Source organism: Staurois parvus, unplaced genomic scaffold (genome assembly GCF_062004578.1).
Source record: "Staurois parvus isolate SC_StPar_1 unplaced genomic scaffold, SC_StPar_1.0 ptg001795l, whole genome shotgun sequence".
NCBI classification, from domain to species: domain Eukaryota; kingdom Metazoa; phylum Chordata; class Amphibia; order Anura; family Ranidae; genus Staurois; species Staurois parvus.
Window position 1 is genome coordinate 632,600 of NW_028319591.1, and position 20,998 is coordinate 653,597.

The 20,998-nt window shown below is 44.9% G+C and overlaps 1 protein-coding gene across 2 annotated transcripts in view; it reads left to right on the top strand.

Moving 5' to 3' along the window:
• The window catches only part of HSD17B12 (hydroxysteroid 17-beta dehydrogenase 12), a 229,022-nt gene that overhangs the window by 142,886 nt on the left and 65,138 nt on the right, over positions 1-20,998 (top strand). For both annotated transcript variants that reach the window (XM_089663878.1, XM_089663877.1), the window contains one exon: positions 18,799-18,909. In XM_089663878.1, coding sequence (XP_089520004.1) covers positions 18,799-18,909 — 111 coding nt within the window. The remainder of the gene's footprint in view (positions 1-18,798; positions 18,910-20,998) is intronic.

The window sequence follows — 20,998 nt, forward strand, 5'->3', positions numbered from 1 at the left end:
AGAGAGTAGGAGGTCTTGTGAGGAGCGAAGATTACGTGTTGGGTGGTATTTGGCTATCAGGTCGGTGATGTAGTTTGGGGCAGTATTATGAACAGCTTTATACGTCAATGTTAGCAATTTGAATTTTATGCGTTGGGCAATCGGAAGCCAGTGGAGGGAATAGCAGAGGGGGTGGCGGATACGGAGCGGTTGGTAAGGTGGATGAGTCTGGCCTCAGAGTTCAGGATAGACTGAAGTAGGGATAGCCTGTGACGAGGTAAGCCAGTGAGGAGGGAGTTGCAGTAGTCGAGATAATAAGGGAGTGAATGAGTTGCTTAGTAGTTTCTGGGGTTAGGAACGAACGTATTTTGGAGATGTTGCGGAGGTGGAGCCTGCATGAATTTGCCAGCGATTGCACATGGGGCTGGAAGGACAGATTGGAGTCTAGAGTGACACCTAGAACTTTGGCTTGCGGGGTGGGACTGATGGTGGTGGTGTTGGTCGTGATAGAGAGGTTGGGGGGGGGGGGGTGCGGGCTGGGGGGAGAACTAGGAGCTCGGATTTGGAAAGGTTTCATTTGAGGAAGTGGAGTGACATCCAATCTGATATGTCGCTCAGTAGGCAAGTAATTCGAGCGGAGGCTGAAGGGGTGAGGCGAGGGGTAGAGAGATAGATTTGCGTGTCATCGGCGTAGAGAGGGTAATTGAAGCCGTGGGAGTGTATCAGCTGGCCAAGGGAGGAGGTGTAGATGGAGAAGAGAAGGGGCCCAAAGACAGAGCCTTGAGGGACCCCAACAGAGAGGGGGAGATGGCAGCGTTCTAGGTAATACTGAAGGAGCGCTGGGATAGATAGGAAGAGAGCCAGGAGAGAGCGGAGTCTCTGAGGCCAAGAGAGTATCGTTTGAGGAGGGGGTGGTCAACTGTGTCGAAGGCCGCAGAGAGGTCAAGGAGTAGGAGCACTGAGTAGTGGCCATTAGCTTTGGCGGTTAGCAGGTCGTTGGTGAGTTTGAGGAGGGCGGTTTCAGTGGAGTGTAGGGGACGGAAGCCAGACTGTAGCGGATTGAGGAGGTTGTTGTCGTTGAGGTGGGAGCTTAGGGAAGGTTTTTTAAGTATGGGAGTGATGTGCTCATGCTTTAGAGGGGAGGGGAATGCACCAGTAGAGAGGGAGAGGTTGAGGATGTGAGTGAGGGAGCGTAGGATGGAGGAGGAGGGTGACCGTAGGAGTTGTGTGGGGACAGGGTCAAGGGGGCAAGTGGTGAGATGGGCTTCGGAGAAGACCTTAGTGACCTCTTCAGTGGTAGCAAGGTCGAAGGAGTGGAGTGTTGAGGGGGTTTTAGTGTGAGGGATGTTAGGTGGGGTGGAGGTCTGGGCAGTTGCGAGGTCAGAGGAGAGGAGTGTTGAGGGGGTTTTCATGTGAGGGAGGCTAGGTGGGGTGGAAGTCTGAGCACTGGCGATGTCCCTACGAATTGCGTCGATCTTGTTTTGGAAGTAGTTAGCAATCTTGTAGGTGGTGAGTGAGGTACTGGGTGGGGGTGGTGAGAGAGTAGAGAGTTAAAAGTAGAGAAGAGCCAGCGAGGACTGGAGGAGAGGGTATTGATGAGGGTTACAAAGTAGGCTTGTTTGGCAGCATGGAGGGAGGAGGTGTAGGTGAGGAAGGCCGATTTTTATCGGTTGAACGCTTGTTGGGATCTGTTTGGATTCCATTTGTTTACTTCTGTGTAGCTTTAGCCCAGTGGTCATCAAACTGTGGCCCTTTGCTTGCTTTTATCTGACCCTTGGGGCACTATTTCCTCAGAGCTCTGAGGAGGAAGGGACGCCCTTCGAAATGCGTCAGCTGTTACCTGAGTGTCCACTTCTATGATGGGACTCGCGCAGGCTGCTTTTATCCTTAGTCCCTTTGTGGACTTACATGCTTGATATACTTCATTGTTTGTGAGTATTATTCTGTGACTAATACATTTTGGCGTACTGAGGTAATGCGCAAGGTTGGTGCGCTTTTTGTTTGTTTTTCGCTTCACCAACTAATTCCTCCCAGTGATACCAAAGATGGAGCACAATTCCAACCAATGACACCAACGATTGGGCACAGTTCATCCCAATGATACTAAGAATGGAGGCCAATGTCACCATCAATGGGGCACAATTCCTCTCACTAACACCAAAGATGGGGCATTATTTATTCCCATTGATGTCGGGACATTTTCCGGTCCGGCCCCCTAAACTCTGAAGGACGGTAAACTGGCCCTTTACTTAAAAAGTTTGGAGACCGCTGCTTTAGCCTAATGAGGTGACTGCCAGCAAGTGGTCAAATCTCTTAGCACGGGATCAAAATTGCCTTTGCAGCTCTAGCCTTTGGAGGTTTAAACACATGCATGTATTAAAAAAAAACAAGCTACATTTCCTTTAAAGTGTGAGGTAAGTCAAAACCTAATAAAAAATACTGAAAAAATGCAGCGCAACCCCCTCCCTAACTTACATTATTTCATATGTGGAAAATGATTATGAATGATGGTGGGACCCCCCCAAATAATCCAAGTTCTTACACACTCTAATCGTATTCAACCATATATACTGTGCAGCCTAGATATTACAAAACACTTTATGAATAGTGGTGGAAGACTCCAATGTATTCCAATATGTGTTTTTAAGTCCAACATACAATTCAAATTCCACTTGTGAATATAAAGCACTACGTGTGATCCACCACCCATCGCACCAACTACGCATCTCAAGGGATTGACCTATACACTAATTGGGTCTCAGTGCACCTTTTTATCTTTAAGGGCTAGTCCACCCTAGATGCAGTCCAGTGCGATTGTTTTTGTTTTTTTTTTTTTGCATCAAAAATGCATGCATAGTTGTTTCCATGTATTCCAGTGGCCTTAGTTCACACCAGTACAGTCAGTTCCAAAGTAGAACATGCTGCATTTTTTTCTGCACAGAACCATACTGGAACATAGCAAACTGAGTGGAGTGTGGTGTGAGCATCTGGAGTGCGTTGTTTTTTTGTTTTGTTTTTTTTGTGGTGTGAACTGACCCTTAATGGGATATTTTATCTGATTGTGGATCTCTGCAAATTCACCAGTAGCCCTTCCACTCCTGCCTTGCATCAAGATCTCCGAATTAACAATGACACTTCGCTTGTTAACAGCAGCTTAAAGAGCTCAAGACAAGGCCATCATCATGCATACCTCTTAACCACTTCCAGACCGGACACTTTTACCCCCTTCCTGACCAGGGCAATTTTCAGCTTTCAGCGCTATCACACTTTGAATGACAATTGCGCAGTCATGCAACACTGTACCCAAATTAATTTTTTACCATTTTTTGGAGACAGATAAAGCTTTATTTTGGTGGTATTTATTCACCGCTGGGATTTTTATTTTTTTTGCTATGTAAATGAAAAAGTCCAAAAATTTTAACAAAAGTGTTTTTTTTAATAAAATTTTGCAAATTAAATATTATTTCATCATAAATCTTTGCCAAAATGTTTTCCGTTATCTTTTTAGTAAAAAAACAAAAAAAACAAATTAGTTTATAACCAAAAATTATAATTTTTAAACTTTTTTTTTTTACATTTTTATTTTATTTTTTTATATTTTTTATTTGTTTTTTGTTTTTTTTTTTTACATAATGTCACCCTAGCAGTACAGTGTCACCATGGTGACACTGTACTACTTGTGGGCTGTGATGAAGATTTTTTTTTTTTTTTTTTCACACTGATTGCTTTTACACCCATATAGGATGTAAAAGCAATCATTTCTCTTTCTCTCTGTCTGCATTCCTGCACTCATTGAGAAGTACCGAGTGAGCTGTGATTGGTCACAGCTTGTCACATGGTACAAGGCTTTTGTGAATAGCCTTGTACCATGTGACCTCTGTGATCATTCACAGATTTCACACGTAGTAAGCAATGATGTCACAAGTGACATCTTGCTTACTACTTTGCATGTGATCACTGATTGGCCAATCAGTGATCACATGATCGGGACCTCGTACAAAGGTCCCGTCCGACGATCGGTGTTTCACTGTGTCCGGAGGACACAGCGGGCACCGGATCGCGGTGCTGCGTGCTCCCAGGGAGCGCGCACAAGCAGGGTGCGGGGAGGCCGTTCATAAACGGCCACCCGACCCTGTACTGCCACCGTCCGGCCGTTTTATATGCAACGGCCGGTCGGGAAGTGGTTAAGAACCATGAATTTTATTGAAAAGCACTAAAAAAATCACTCGCAGTAAAATTCAATATTTCTAGTGCAGTGCAAGAAAATCAGCTTGCCAATTTAATGTATTGCTTCCTTAAGGAGCTAAGACATCGGCATCACCTCAGTATTACTACATTCAGTGTCACGTTGGTTTACGTGATGTCACTGGCTCCACCCGGACTTGTTTCGTCAGTTTACGGGCCTTTCTCAAGGGAAACATTTTTATTTAGTCAAAACCTTACTAAGCTTAAATCTACTGCCACCTCCATTCCAAGCCTATTCCATCTACCCTGTAAAAGGAAAGATGTCTATACTTGGCTATTCTGAAGACACATGATCAGGTCCCAGCACCAACTTCAGTGTAGAGGAAGGGCAGCTGACAACGGCTGCCCCATAGTAAGCCTGTCGGTGATGTTATCGCCCAGACTCTGCAGCCATTGTGGCTGCCTCTCTTCTACACTGAAGCCACTGCTGGAGACTGGATGTGACTTGAACGGATCAGCTTCAGAATAGGGAAGTATAGACCTCTTTTCTATTACAGGATAGAATAAACTTAGAATGGGGTTGGGAGAAAATTTAAGCTTGGTTAGCCTTTGACTCGACTTACACGAATAAAGAATAATTCCAGGCATCAGTAGGTTATACAAGATTACATTGGACCAGCTTGGACAGGTGTGACTATGTATATACCACACCTAGTAGCCACGTGTTGAACAGCCAGTCTGATGCATTGTGAATACAGGAGGTTACATAGTTAGTCTGGCTGAAAAAGTCAATCCAGTTCAACCATTAAAAAAAAAAAAAGATAATCCTATACTCACAGTTGATCCAGAGGACGGCAAAAAAACCCAGCAAAGCATGACCCAATTTGCTCAAGCAGGGAAAAAAAATCCTTCCTGGTCTCCTGAGATACCACCCAACATGATCACCATTCAGAGAATGCTTTGCAGTTTCTGAATGAATGCAAAATGTTCTCTGATTGGATGAGGTGGAGAGCATGATGTCCTTGCCCTGCCTCTCCACCTCATCCAATCAGAGAACACTTTACAGTCATTCAGAGAAGTGGCAAGTACCCAACCTCCTGTATTCACAATGCAAGAGAAGCTGCTTGGCGCAGGACCTAGAAGCAAGTTGAGATCACCAAAGTAGCGATGTGTACTTCAATGATTTCCAGCTTCTAGGTGCATTGGCCAGCTATGGTATAATACACAATCACATTGGTTCAAGCTGGAACAATTATACTATGTATAACATGCCAATGCCTGGGATTCATCTTTAAAGCATACTTACCAACAACATGGTGCTGGGTCTCTGGGTTCTGTAAACCCTGCCAGCTGTTTTTTTGTATGCCCATTTTCTGGGTAGGCATGCCAAAATCACGCTCCCTTTATGAGTTTGTCCTGCCCATACCCTATTTCCTAATTATGCAGGGGCTGTGTATCACACACACTTTATGGGACAAGCTCACCCATACCCTGATACATGAAATTGAAGCCTCTTGAGTTGATGCCTGCGCAATAACTCAAATTATTCCTTCCTTCCTGATCCCCCAAGAGACAATCGGATATTCCCTGGATCAACTTTACCTATAAATGTTATATCCAGATAGATTCTGTGTATCTAAGACAGAATCCAGGCCTTTCCTACAACAATCCACTGAGCTGGCCACAACCAACTCCTGAGGGAGTCTATTCCACATTTTCACAGCTCTTACTGTGAAGAAACCTTTCCATGTTTGGAGATTACATTTTTTTTTCTTCCAGATGTAAAGAGTGCCCCCTTGTCCTCTGTGATGACCTCAGGGGGAATAACTCTACACCGAGTTCACTATATGAACCACTGATGTATTTCTACATGGAGATCATATCCCCCCTTATGTATTATACATGGAGCTCATATCCCCTCCTTATGTATTATACATGGAGATCATATCCCCCCTTATGTATTATATATGGTGATCATATCCCCCCTTATGTATTATACATGGAGATCATATCCCCCTTATGTATTATACATGGAGATCATATCCCCCCTTATGTATTATACATGGAGATCATATCCCCCCTTATATATTATACATGGAGATCATATCCCCCCTTATGTATTATACATGGAGATCATATCCCCCTTATGTATTATACATGGAGATCATATCCCCCCTTATGTATTATACATGGAGATCATATCCCCCCCTTATGTATTATACATGGAGATCATATCCCCCCTTATGTATTATACATGGTGATCATATCCCCCCTTATGTATTATACATGGAGATCATATCCCCCTTATGTATTATACATGGAGATCATATCCCCCTTATGTATTATACATGGAGATCATATCCCCCCTTATGTATTATACATGGAGATCATATCCCTCCTTATGTATTATACATGGAGATCATATCCCCCTTATGTATTATACATGGCGATCATATCCCCCTTATGTATTATACATGGAGATCATATCCCCCCCCTTATGTATTATACATGGAGATCATATCCCCCCTTATGTATTATACATGGAGATCATATCCCTCCTTATGTATTATACATGGAGATCATATCCCCCTTATGTATTATACATGGAGATCATATCCCCCCCCTTATGTATTATACATGGAGATCATATCCCCCCTTATGTATTATACATGGAGATCATATCCCCCCTTATGTATTATACATGGAGATCATATCCCCCCTTATGTATTATACATGGTGATCATATCCCTCCTTATGTATTATACATGGAGATCATATCCCCCCTTATGTATTATACATGGATTTCCATCCCCCCTTAATCTCCTTCTCAAGAGAGAATAAATTCAGTTCCACTAATCTTTCCTCATAGCTGACCTCCTCCATGCTTCTTATCAGTTTGGTTGCCCTTCTCTGTACTTTCTCCAGTTCCCCAATGTTCTTTTTGTGACTTGGTGCCCAAAACTGAACTGCATATTCCAGATGAGGTTTTACTAATGATTTGTACCGGGGGGGCGGGGGGGGGGTGATATCTCTCTCTCTAGAGTCTATACCTCTCCTAATACAAGAGAGGATTTTGCTCGCTTTAGAAACCGCAGCTTGGCATTGCTGCCATTATGAAGCTTGTGATCTCCCAGAACTCCCAGATCCTTCTCCACCATTGACACCCCCCCCCCCCAGATCCTTCTCCACCATTGATTCCCCCAGTTGTACCCCCCCTAGTATGTATGGTGCATGCATATTCTTAGCCCCCAATTGCATAACCTTACATTTATCAACATTAAACCTCATTTGCCACATAGTTGCCCAATTACACAGAGCATTGAGGTCGGCTGGTAAATTGGAGACATCCTGTAAGGACGTTATTCCCCGGCACAGCTTGGTGTCATCTGCAAAGACTGAAATGGGATTTTTAATCCCAGACCCTATATTGTTTATAAATCTATTAAAAGTAAGGGTCCCAACACTGAACTTTGGGGTACACCACTGATGACCCCACACCATTCAGAGTATGAATCATTAACCACTATTCTCTGAATACAATCTTTTCGACCGTTCTCCAGCCATTTACATATGGATTTTTCCAAGCCTGTAGACTTTACCTTACACATTAGCTGTGTGTGGGGGAACTGTGTCAAACGCGTTTGCAAAATCCAAGTATACCACGTCCACCGCCACCCCTCTGTCCAAGTATACCACGTCCACCGCCACCCCTCTGTCCAAGTATACCACGTCCACCGCCACCCCTCTGTCCAAGTATACCACGTCCACCGCCACCCCTCTGTCCAAGTATACCGCATCCACCGCCATCCCTCTGTCCCAGTATAACACGTCCACTGCCACCCCTCTGTCCCAGTATACCACGTCCACCGCCACCTCTCTGTCCAAGTATACCACATCCTCCGCCATCCCTCTGTCCCAGTATAACACGTGCACCGCCACCCCTCTGTCCCAGTATAACACGTGCACCGCCATCACTCTGTCCCAGTATAACACGTGCACCGCCATCACTCTGTCCCAGTATAACACGTCCACCGCCACCCCTCTGTCCCAGTATAACACGTCCACCGCCACCCCTCTGTCCCAGTATAACACGTCCACCGCCACCCCTCTGTCCCAGTATACCACGTCCACCGCCATCCCTCTGTCCCAGTATACCACGTCCGCCGCCATCCCTCTGTCCCAGTATACCACGTCCGCCGCCATCCCTCTGTCCCAGTATACCACGTCCGCCGCCACCCCTCGGTCCCAGTATACCACGTCCACCGCCACCCCTCGGTCCCAGTATACCACGTCCACCGCCACCCCTCGGTCCCAGTATACCACGTCCACCGCCACCCCTCGGTCCCAGTATACCACGTCCACCGCCACCCCTCGGTCCCAGTATACCACGTCCACCGCCACCCCTCGGTCCCAGTATACCACGTCCACCGCCACCCCTCGGTCCCAGTATACCACGTCCACCGCCACCCCTCGGTCCCAGTATACCACGTCCACCGCCACCCCTCGGTCCCAGTATACCACGTCCACCGCCACCCCTCGGTCCCAGTATACCACGTCCACCGCCACCCCTCGGTCCCAGTATACCACGTCCACCGCCACCCCTCGGTCCCAGTATACCACGTCCACCGCCACCCCTCGGTCCCAGTATACCACGTCCACCGCCACCCCTCGGTCCCAGTATACCACGTCCACCGCCACCCCTCTGTCCCAGTATACCACGTCCACCGCCACCCCTCTGTCCCAGTATACCACGTCCACCGCCACCCCTCTGTCCCAGTATACCACGTCCACCGCCACCCCTCTGTCCAAGTATACCACGTCCACCGCCACCCCTCTGTCCCAGTATATCACGTCCACCGCCACCCCTCTGTCCCAGTATACCACGTCCACCGCCACCCCTCTGTCCCAGTATACCACGTCCACCGCCACCCCTCTGTCCAAGATTTTGCTCACCCCCTCCTAAAAAAATCAGATTTGTTTGACAACTTCTGTCTTTTATGAATCCATGCTGTCTGTTGCTTAAAATATTTTTTCCAGCAAGAACTCCTCTATGTGGTCTTTTTATTAAACTCTGCAGTATCTTTCCAACTATAGAAGCTAAACTAACAGTTCTATAATTACTTGGTAAAGATTTTGACCCATTTTTAAATATAGGCACCATGTTGGCCTTACGTTAATCCAGTGGTACTATGCCAGTCATTAGAGTCCCTAAAAATGAGAAACAACGGCTTTGAAATGACAGAGCTCAATTCTTTACGGATCCGTGGATGTTCACGGTCTGGCCGTGTGTGTGCGTTGAAAGGTGTAGTGGAGACCCGGAGCTTAGATTTTGCAGAATGGATGTATGGCACTGCGTAGGCTATTGGGGATCTTTTTGATAGCATTTCAGCAATGGCAGCTTCCATATTTAATCAGTTTGGGCTGGAGTAAGGCCTAAAAGAGCGAAGGAACGTGTGCTTCCATTGACAAGTGAAAGAGACTTCCATAAGTCATGCATTGACTTCAACATTTCAGACAGATTGGCAACCTAGCTCTCCCCATTTTTGTCCGGACCTGCGGCATGCACACCAAGCAAGTCACTTTTGTCGTCACACACTTTCCATTTTTAAGTGTTTGCCTTTTTGTTAGGATGATAAATGACAATGTAAGCCAAGAAAATACATCTATCAATGGCTAAAAATAATTCCTTCTATAGTTTCCTGCAAGTCCCCTAAAATGTCATCTTGTCGGCTGTCCTTTTTGGCAGTGGCACAATGGTCTTTTTTTTTTCCAAGCCTGTCTGTAGTATCTCAGCAATACTTTGGAGCAATGCATTTTCAGCGTCCTTTAAGCCACCTGAGTGCCCAGAGACGTCTCTACCGCGTCACGAGGCTAAGCGCCCAGGGGACTCTACAGCAGATACATAATGCAGTGCTCACCGGGGAGAATTGCGGGCCATGATGTGTCGGTTCACTGATGCCCATCTTTCCACGCTACCCCTGGAGATGTTATTGAGGTCACCCAAGAGCTCATTGCATAGTAGTGACGTTCTGCACAGAGCTGTCACTTACTCTATACCAGATGTCATGTGTGTCCATCTAACCTCATTCACTGCTATTGTGTTGCATTTGTTTCTGTAAATCTTTTATTATAAATGTTTCTGTTTTTTGAATTTGTGAAGACCTTCCTGCCTTTATCTTATGATGCTTACTGTCTTTACCATCCTGTTTAGAAGGGTTCAAATCTTAACGATGCCATGGCATTCTGAATGATCGTCTAGTATCCTGGGGTTTATATTGTAGGCATCTCTAGGTGTCTAAATCAATATTAACCATTTGAGCTCCTGAGGATTTACCCCCCTTAATGACCAGGCCTTTTTTTGCTGTTTGGCACTGCACGAATTCAAATGATAATTGCGCGGTCATGCAATGCTGTACCCAAACGAAATTTACGTCCTTTTTTTCACACAAATAGAGCTTTCTTTTGGTGGTATTTTATCACCTGTGCGCTTTTTATTTTTTGCGCTATAAACAAAAAAAACTGAAAATATAGTTTTTTTAAAAATTTTTTGTACTTTCAGCAATAAAAAATATATCGTAAACTCAAAGTTAGTCATAAATTTAAGCCAAAATGTATTCTGCTCCATGTTTTTGGTAAAAAAAAATCCCAATAAGTGTATATTGATTGCTTTGTGTGAAAGTTATAGCGTCTACAAACTATGGTATAGATACTGCAATTTATGCTTTTTTTTTTTTTTTTACTATACAGCGCTGCACTAATTCAAATGATAATTGCGCGGTCATGCAATGCTGTACCCAAACTAAATTTACGTCCTCGATCGATCAAGGGGTTAAATGGGATTACTGGTGTACTGGGGGGCAAACTGGCGCTATCTGGGAGGGGTGCTAACACTATCCGAAGTCACCAGCGACACTGATACAGTGATCAGTAAAAATCGGTTCACTGATCAGTGACACTGGTGACAGGGCAGTGAAGGGGTTAACTGGGGGGGGGGGGGCGATCATGGGGTTAAACTGGATTACTGGTGTACTGGCAGGCAATCTGGCGCTATCTGGGAGGGGCGCTAACACTATCGGAAGTCGCCAGCGACACTGATACAGCGATCAGTAAAAATCGGTTCACTGATCAGTGACACTGGTGACAGGGCAGTGAAGGGGTTAACTGGGGGGTCGGGGCGATCAGGGGGTTAAATGTGTCCTAGAGTGTTCTAACTGTGGGTATTTGCTGTTTTACTCACAATTTGTATGTCTTCTTCTCTGTCTGGAACGGAATGTGTCCAGGCAGAGAAGAATGACATCATATCCTGTCCTGTGCAACTGTCAACACAGGACAGGATAGGACAGGGACCGATCATCCGATTTCAGCCAGACATCACTGGCTGAAATCGAATGATTGATCCCTCAGGGATCAAATGGTGTCACCCGTGGGTCGGCGGGAGCGCGCGCCCCCTGCCCGCGAAAACATTGGGAGCGCGGAGCCCTGCACACGTATATATGCAGTGGCAGGGCGGCAAGTGGTTAATGGATATGGTGAAGCGCTATACAATAACTATATGACAAAAATAAACAATAAACATATTATAAACCACAAATGATGCTCTGATCCAATCAGGATCCAATCAGTGAATATGCAAGTGCAAACTGGTGAAAATACAGGAAATAACCTGTTTTAAAAACTCTTATTGAGTGACTCAAAATAAATATATATACCCCACCCCCCCGTCCCAATAATGGGACTAATCTAAACCAAAAATTATAGTGTGACAAGTGAACCCCCTATCGGGAAAGACAATCAATGGTAGTAATGAGTGCCAATCATAATTGACAAAAAAAATACCCACTTATAAATCAACCTCATATAAAAATATCCAAAATATAAATCAATCATAAATAATGTCCAGTGCACAAAAAACATATAGCCGTGATCCTCAAACAATTCATGCGGGTGATGAGGTGAAATAAGTGATCTCCACACTTGTGAAAATATCCTCAAATAGCAGAAATGGCCCCTCACCTCCAAACCGTGACCACAAGGGCCAGCTCGCTTTTATAGGATCACCACCGATCCTTATGGATACTATCTCGTCACAGGAGAAAGATGCCACATAAGCTCGCTTCAGCAATACCACTTACTCCTCTCGGGTCCCTCGAGGCAGAGGTACCGCAATACAGCTCACTCCCCACTCAGGATCATATTAGTAAGAGAGAAAAGAGATCCTCCATGGTGCAATAACGTTTATTACTCAATAAATCACATGAAAAACAAATTGCCCACTAACATTTTCTCCATAGGTAAAAAGCATCTAAACCTCATGCTATGGGTGTACTGCATGGGTTTGTTGGGTGTACCAAAATGGCGCCCACTCCCGGAAGTGCATCACCACATCACCGGAAGTTGCATACCAACGCTTCACGTGGCTTCATCAGGATATCCCTCTAAAACCCCATGTGTTGATCACATGCACCCCCCCCCCCCACAAAAAAAACAAAACCCTCTCGGGCAACACATCACAAACTGAGCATGTGCAGAGTGCCTTCTAGAGCACTACTATCGGCAGATGGATTGGGGACTGTGGACAGTGGGGAGAAACAGAGAAGACAGAATCAAACAGCTTTTTTGCATAATGCAGAGAATAACCCCACAATGAGTATAACAAGCATGCTTTACTGCATCTACAGACTGATTGTACTGTGGGGGGTTTAGTAACACTTAAGGTAGAATACCTTTTAACCTTTGCAACCATTTCAACTTTAGTATATTTTAAAATTTACTAAAATTTTTACACTTCATATACTATTGAACTAACATTGTGTGGCACACAAATTTGGAATTACCACTATTTTATTCTCCAGGGTGTCTGTATGTATGTATGTATGTATGTATGTATGTATGTATGTATGTATGTATGTATGTTTTAGGGGGTTTATGTAATCTTCAGGACAAAAATGATTTTTTAAACTTGTGCAAAAAAAAAAAAAAAACCATCCCTGGCAATGAAAGGGTTAAAGGTACCTGTCACCTTTATGCAGCATTGGTGATGATTTTGAGGTGCTGGGGACAGTGGGGGGTGATAATTCAGCTTGTCTCTACAGACCAGTTCATAGTTATTAACCGCCTTCCGCCTACCATGTAAGGAAATGACGGGAGCGCGGCGGTTCTCTGGTTCTGGGAAGACGTCATATGATGTCCTCCCAATCTAACCACACGTGTGTGCGCAGCGATCGGCGGTGTGCTGGGACACAGTGAATCAGTGGAAAGAGGATGACTTCGGCTCTGTCATGTGATCAGCTATGTCCAATCACAGCTGATCGCATGTAAATAAGGAAATGCCGCTTATCCGCATTCCTCTCCTCACGCGTTATCACGCTGACAGCTCGTGAGGACAGGAGAGCCAGTAATCTGCATTCCTCAGAGGGGACATGTGCATTAATCATCAGGGCACTGATTATCAGTGTAGCCCCATCAATGCCACCTGTCAGTGCCCATCTGAGCTGCCTATCAGTGCCTCCTAACAGTGCTGCCTATCAGTACCATACGAGTGCTGCCTTTCAGTGCCCACCAGTGATGTCTGTCAATGCCCACCAGTGCCTCCTCATCAGCGCTGGCTATCAGTGCCCATCACTGCAGCCTCATTAACACACATCAGTGAAGGCAAAAAATTTATAATTTACAGCATTTTGTAACAAACTAAACATTTTTTTTTCAAAATTTTCTGTTTTTGGTTTGTTTAGCAAAAAATATAAAACCCAGTGGTGATTAAGATATTGTATGTACTCTCCAGCGCCTCAGGATATGCACAGCCAAAAGGGAAGCCAAGGGTACCAGGACAGCGACAACCAAAGGAAATGCTTCAGGGGTGCAGCCCTCCTCAGACGGGGAAATCAGCCACTGGAGAGAGAGAAAACAGGTGGCCATTCACAGATGAATGGAAAGTAGGAGCCCAGCCCAGCCATTTCCCCACAGGCATAAAGCACACTCCCACACCATCCCACTCAGGCATCAACAGCAAGGCTCCTACTTTCCATTCATCACACATCTGCATCAGAGGTTGGTCATCAGCTCTGAGGAAAGGGATTTGTCCCCGAAACGCGTCAGCCATTTGACAGTGAGAACACTTTGCCTGCCGTTCTGGCCATTGTCATTTTTCTATGCTTTTTAGATACATGCTTCGTCTGTGAGTATGTTTTTATTATTCTTTCACTCCTACAATAAACCTTGGATAATGCACTAGGTGTGTGCGCCACCTGTTTTCTCTATCCAGTGGTGATTAAATACCACCAAAAGAAAGCTCTATCTGTCTCAAAAAAATGATAAAAATGTCATATGGGTACAGTGTTGCATGACCGCGCAATTGTCATTCAAAGTGCAACAGCGCTGAAAGCTGAAAATTGGCCTGGGCAGGAAGGGGGTGAAAGTGCCCTGTAGGCTTGTGGTTAAGCATGTTACACGGCAGTCAGCGGTCATGCTCCCCATACTGCTATCCTGTACATATTACCACTTGGCGGCTATCCTGCCCCTATATCGCTCAGCCCCATGTTAACTATTTCATTGCTGGAGGCAATTTCATTGCCACAGTGTATCCTAAGGGTCAGCAATAACTTGGCCCTGCAGTCTCCAACCCCCCCCCCCCCCCTCACTAATAAAATGATGACCGGCATTCTTCAGAAGAGGAAAAGCTTTCTGACGGGAGCAAAGGGCGATGGGTATCGCAGAGACGCAGCCTGCCTGTCCTCAAATAGCCCTCCATACTAAAACAAATCTATAGGAAAATCGCCTGCAATTCTCCTCTTTAAGTTTTTTTTTTTTTTTTTTTTTTTTTTTTTTCTGCCTTTCATAAAAAAAAAAAAAAAAAAAAAAAGAGAGAGAGATGCGTGTTCAGGGAGGGGAGGCACGCTTCTCCGCCGATTCATGTGCTTGTATCGTGACTTCAGGCTGCAGCAGAGGATGCTCTTGCTTGATGAAGCGATTTCAATCAATGGATTAGGTTTGCGGGGGAAAGGATGGGTGGAGACGTCGTTCATAGCAACCCGATTCTTAATTCCACTTTCTAAAAATAATCCCTGGTATCTGATAAAGGTTATGGACAACATTTCCCACGTTTCTTTTGCATCGGTTTTCTTATGAAATGAGACGGCTGTTTTCTTTTTTTTTTTTTTCTTTTTTGTTTTTTTTTTTCTCCTTCTCTTATCGGGTTTTTTTGGCCTTTTCTTTATAAAAGTAGATCTAGCGTCAGATAGATAGATAGATAGATAGATATAGAGATATATATATATATATATATATATATATATATAGAGAGAGAGATATATAATCTATCTTTTAGTTATACAAAGCCATAGATATACAGTTGCAAGAAAAAGTATGTGAACCCCTTGGGATTACATGGAGTTTTGCATGAATTGGGCATAAAATGTGCTCTGAACGTCATCTAAGTCACAACAATAGAAGAACACAGTCTGCTGAACATAATACTACACAAACATTAGATGTTGCCATGGTTTAATTTCACATAACATGTAAACATTCACAGTGCAGGGAGGAAAAATTATGTGAGGCCCTAGCTTAATGACTTCTCCCAGAGTTAATTGGAGCCAGGAGTGAGCCAACCTTGACTCCAATCAGTGTGATGATATTGGATGTGTTGCTGACAGCTGTCCTGCCCTTAAAAAACACATCTGTTTTGGGTTTACTGGTTTCAAGAAGCACTGTCTGATGTGAACCATGCCTCGCAGAAAAGAGCTCTCAGAAGACCTACGATCAAGAATTGTTGACTTGCATGAAGCTGGAAAGGGTTACAAAAGTATCTCCAAAAGCCTTGATGTTCATGTGTCCACGGTAAGACAGACTGTCTACAAATGGAGAAAGTTTAGCACTGTTGCTACTCTCCCTAGGCGTGGTCGTCCTGTAAAAATGACTGCAAGAGCACAGCGCAGAATGCTGCATGAGGTAAAGAAGAATCCCAGAGTGTCAGCTAAAGACCTACAGAAATCTCTGGCACATGCTAACATTTTTGATGACACATCTACAATAAGGAAAACATTAAACAAGAATGGAGTACATGGGAGGACACCACGGAGGAAGCCATTGCTGTCCAAAAAGAATATTGCAGCACGTTTGAAGTTTGCAAAAGAGCACCTGGATGTTCCACAGCACTACTGGCAAAATATACTGTGGACAGATGAAACCAAGATTGAGTTGTTTGGGAAGAACACACAACACTATGTGTGGAGAAAAAAAGGCACAGCACACCAACATCAAAACCTCATCCCCACTGTGAAACATGGCGGAGGGAGCATCATGGTTTGGGGCTGCTTTGCTGCCTCAGGGCCTGGACGGATTGTTGTCATTGATGGGAAAAAGAATTACAGAGTTTATCAAGACATTTTGCAGGAAAACGTACGACCATCTGTCCGCCAACTGAAGCTCCGCAGAGGATGGGTGATGCAACAGGACAATGACCCAAAGCATACAAGTAATTCAACAAAACAATGGCTGCAACAGCACAGAATACGCCTTCTGGAGTGGCCCAGTCAGAGTCCTGACCTCAACCCGATTGAAATGCTGTGGCATGACCTTAAGAGAGCGATTCACACCAGACATCCCAAGAATATTGCTACACTGAAACAGTCTTGTGAAGAGGAGTGGTCCAAAATGACTCCAGATCGTTGTGCAGGTCTGATCTGCAACTACAGGAAACGTTTGGTTGAGGTTATTGCTGCCAAAGGAGGGTCAACCAGTTATTAAGTCCAAAGGTTCACATACTTTTTCCTCCCTGCACTGTGAATGTTTACATGTTATGTGCAATTAAACCATGGCAACATCTAATGTTTGTGTAGTATTATGTTCAGCAGACTGTGTTCTTCCATTGTTGTGACTTAAATGACATTCAGAGCACATTTTATGCTCAATTCATGCAAAACTCCACGTAATCCCAAGGGGTTCACATACTTTTTCTTGCAACTGTATATAGAATTACAGGTTTAAGCCCTAATCCATCCAGATCTATCAAACAGGTTTATGTTGTTTAGTGCAGCCTTTCTCAACCAGGGTGCCTTGAGGTTTCTTCAGGGTTGCCTTAGCAAAATGTCTAATAATTGCCCAAGCCAGTAGGAGGAACAAGCCTGACTTTTAGTTCTATAAAGCCACAGGTTTTCATTGTGCACCATTAAGGCCTTCTAGCCGCCGGCGTCCTGACAACCAATGACCTCATCAGTTGATAAGGAGGATGTCCGCTGCCTGCACAGCATCCTAGTTTGACCCTCCCCTGCCCCTCTCCATCAGTGCTGGGATCACCGTAGCTCAGTGATGGAGAAGAATTGAATACTAGTCGGTACCAGTGTGCAAAAGTGTTTTTGCTTTGGAAGAATAAATCGCCTTCAATGTTGGGTGCCCTACATGTGTGGATGTTGCTGCGTTATAGAATTATAGAATAGTTTTTCACATTTTTACAATGGGGTGCCTCAAGACTGTCCATAATTTTAAGGGGTGCCTCAAGACTGTCCATAATTTTAAAGGGTGCCTCGGGACTGTCCATAATTTTAAAGGGTGCCTCGGGACTGTCCATAATTTTTAAAGGGTGCCTTGACTGGAAAAAGGTTGAGAAACACTGGTTTAATGCATGGGACTGCCTGCATGCGGACGCATGGAAGACCTGTGCAGGTAGTCATTGCCCTCATATGGGCGTATGCTTAAGTGTGCCCGTATGAAGGAGGCCTTACAGATCTTGTCCCTCCCTCAGGTTGTGATTGGACAGTGAAAGAAGAAACTGTAGACTGATTAGCTTGCATCTCCCTCGTTCTGCTCTCTGCTCCTTGCACTGCGGCACAGCTCATTGGCTACTTACAATGCTTCTCTTTTTCCCAGGCTAAGCTCTGCTGTACAGGGAACTACAAAAGGCTAATCAGGTACTGGCACTGCTTACATTAAAGCAAATTTAATATTGGGCTAATGATGACAGAGCTGCATTCATTTTGAGTCTTTCATATTTGCCTGGACTTCAGCTGAAGCTGGACTACATGGAGATATAAAAGGCACAAATTTAATTCAGCTCTGTATTCATTAATACAACGTTAAAAATAGATTTGTAAACGTAAGCCGTGTTAAGTACCCAAATCTGACCTGGCATCCGTCCCTGTATAGCGGGGTTGGAGTGTGAGGGGAAGAAAGAGCAAAGAGCCAATTAGTTCATAGGCTGATAGGAGAGAGCCGAATGATGGAGAGATAAGCTCATCACTGCGCTCCTCCTCCTTAGAACGTCTAGTTACAGGCTGAGAAGGAAGCCCAGAACAACCTGGGCTCAGAGAAAGTAGGTTGAATACTGGCCATTGGACTGAAGACCTTGTGATAGGAAATATCAGTTTTGATGCAATATTTACTTTCAGTTCACAGATTTACTCTGCAATACTTTTTTCTATCTTGTATTGGGCTGTTCATTTTTATTTTGGTCGTTTTTAACTGTGATTCTGATTGAAAGACCTGTGTATGAATTAAATACTTGTATATTCCTATAGAAGTCCAATATCTCTGAGAACATATCCTATGGCTGTTGTCTGAAAGCTCCTATACACCTACCAGCGTTGATTTAATGTATCAGAACTGTTTTTATGTATGTTTATTCTGTTCATTCATTCTTAGGAGAAAAGTTCAACGTGGAAACCAAAGTCATTGCGGCAGATTTTGGAAAACCCACAGAGATCTATGGGCGCATCGAGGTGGGACTGAAAGGTCTTGAAATTGGAGTCCTTGGTAAGTAAAACTGAGATGTATAATAATGGGATTACATGAGATTTGTAGAACGACACCAAGTTCAGTTTTCACTTTTGGAGATCCCATTTAACCACCGCCCGCCATATAGTAATATGACGGACGCAAGGTGGTTCTCTCGTTGTGGGAGGACGTCACATGACGTCCTCCCATTCTAACCACGCATGCATGGCTCAAGGGCCGCGCAGCGCGGCGATCGGTGGTGCGCTGTGTCCCTCGGACACAGCAGATCACCGATCCACAGAAAGAGCCAAAGATGTCAGCTCGGGCATGTGATCAGCTGTGTCCAATCACAGCTGATCACAGGGAAATGCCGGTTATCTGCATTTCTCTCCTCTCGAGCTGTCACGCTGACAGAGGAGAGGAGAGCCGGTAATCGGCATTCCGCAGAGGGGACATGTACACTGATCATCAGAGTACTGATGATCAGTGTAGCCCCAGCAGTGCCAGCTGTCAGTGCTCATCAGTGCCTACCAGTGCACATCAATGCCACATATCAGTGCCCATCTGAGCTGCCTTTCAGTGTCACCCATCCGTGCCAGTCAGTGCCACCTATCAGTGCTGCCAATCAGTGCCATGTATCAGTGCTGCCTTTCAGTGCCCATCAGTGATGCCTGTCAATGCCCATCAGTGCCACCTACCAGTGCCTCCTCATCAGTGTCCATCAGTGCCACCTATCAGTGCCCATCACTGCAGCCTCATTAGCGCACATCAGTGAAGGAGAAAAATCACTTATTTACAAAATTTTATAACAAAAACTAAGAAAAAACTTTTTTTTTTCAAAATTTTCAGTGGTTTATGGTTTGTTTAAGAAAAAATAAAAAACCCAGAGGTGATTAAATACCACCAAAATAAAGCTCTGTCACAAAAAAATGCTAAAAATTTCATATGGGTACAGTGTTGCATGACCGCGCAATTGTCATTTAAAGCGCAACAGCGCTGAAAGCTGGAAATTGGCCTGGGCAGGAAGGGGGTATAAGTGCCCTGTAGGCGAGGGGTTAAAGTATATGTACTTGGGACTAAAGGCGATGTATAAGTCTGCTTTAAAACCACTGCTTCCCCTCTCCTCCTACCTCTGCCATATAGTGCTGGTAACAAAGATCTGGGTAAATACCTTGTTTCAGTCTGCTCCAGTCCAGTCACGTGATGAACAAACTTCAGCTCCTTTGTGTTGTGAAGCACGTGACAAGGGGTCTGAATTCCAGGAGCTGTGATGTCACCCGCCAGCTTCCATTGCCCAATCGTTGTTGGCACTCATTCCTCTCCCATGCAGCAGGCACTCCATGACGCAGGGTAGCTGGAGCTGCTGCATCACGTGATTGAACCAGACTGAATGGCAATAATGTATTTACCAGGGGCGGACTGACCATTTGGAAACTCGGGCACTGCCCGAGGTCAGTAGGGGGCCCCATGAGATGTCCCTGGTACCTTTTTTTTCATAGACTTTTTTGAGTTTGGGCAAGGACATAGGGGCCCCATGATCCCCTATTGCCCGGGGGCCCCATGAGTTGTCAGTCCGCCCCTGGTATTTACACAGATCTTTTTGTACCAGCACTGTACAGCATAGGTAGGATTTTAAACCTAATTATATGTAGCCTTTATATTCACTTTAGCAACGAATATCTTATTTGCTCCCTTTCTGTTCTGTTTAGACCAATGAAAGCGTTTTGTTACTTCTGTTCGATACGTGCAATCAATTCTGCCAGAAATCCAGTGAGCTTGTAGCTGTTACCAGTGTTAACAGCCCTGCCCAGCTCACTTCTGTGGACTACAGGACACCTCTGCCTGATGAGGAGAGGCAAAGGTTCTCTGCAGTTTTAACATACTTCTTCTAGGCCAGGGGTAGGCAACCTGCGGCTCTCTAGCTGTTGTGGAACTACATTTCCCATGAGGCATTGCAAAGATTACAAAACTGACAGTTACAGCTATGACTTGCAGAGGCATGATGGAACTTGTAGTCCTGCGGCTCTCAGGTTGCCTACCCCTGTTCTAGGGTGACAACATAGCTCCTCCATAGTGCGTTGAGTGAATGTTGTCACCCTAAGACAGGAAGAGCTTTACTGGCAGGATC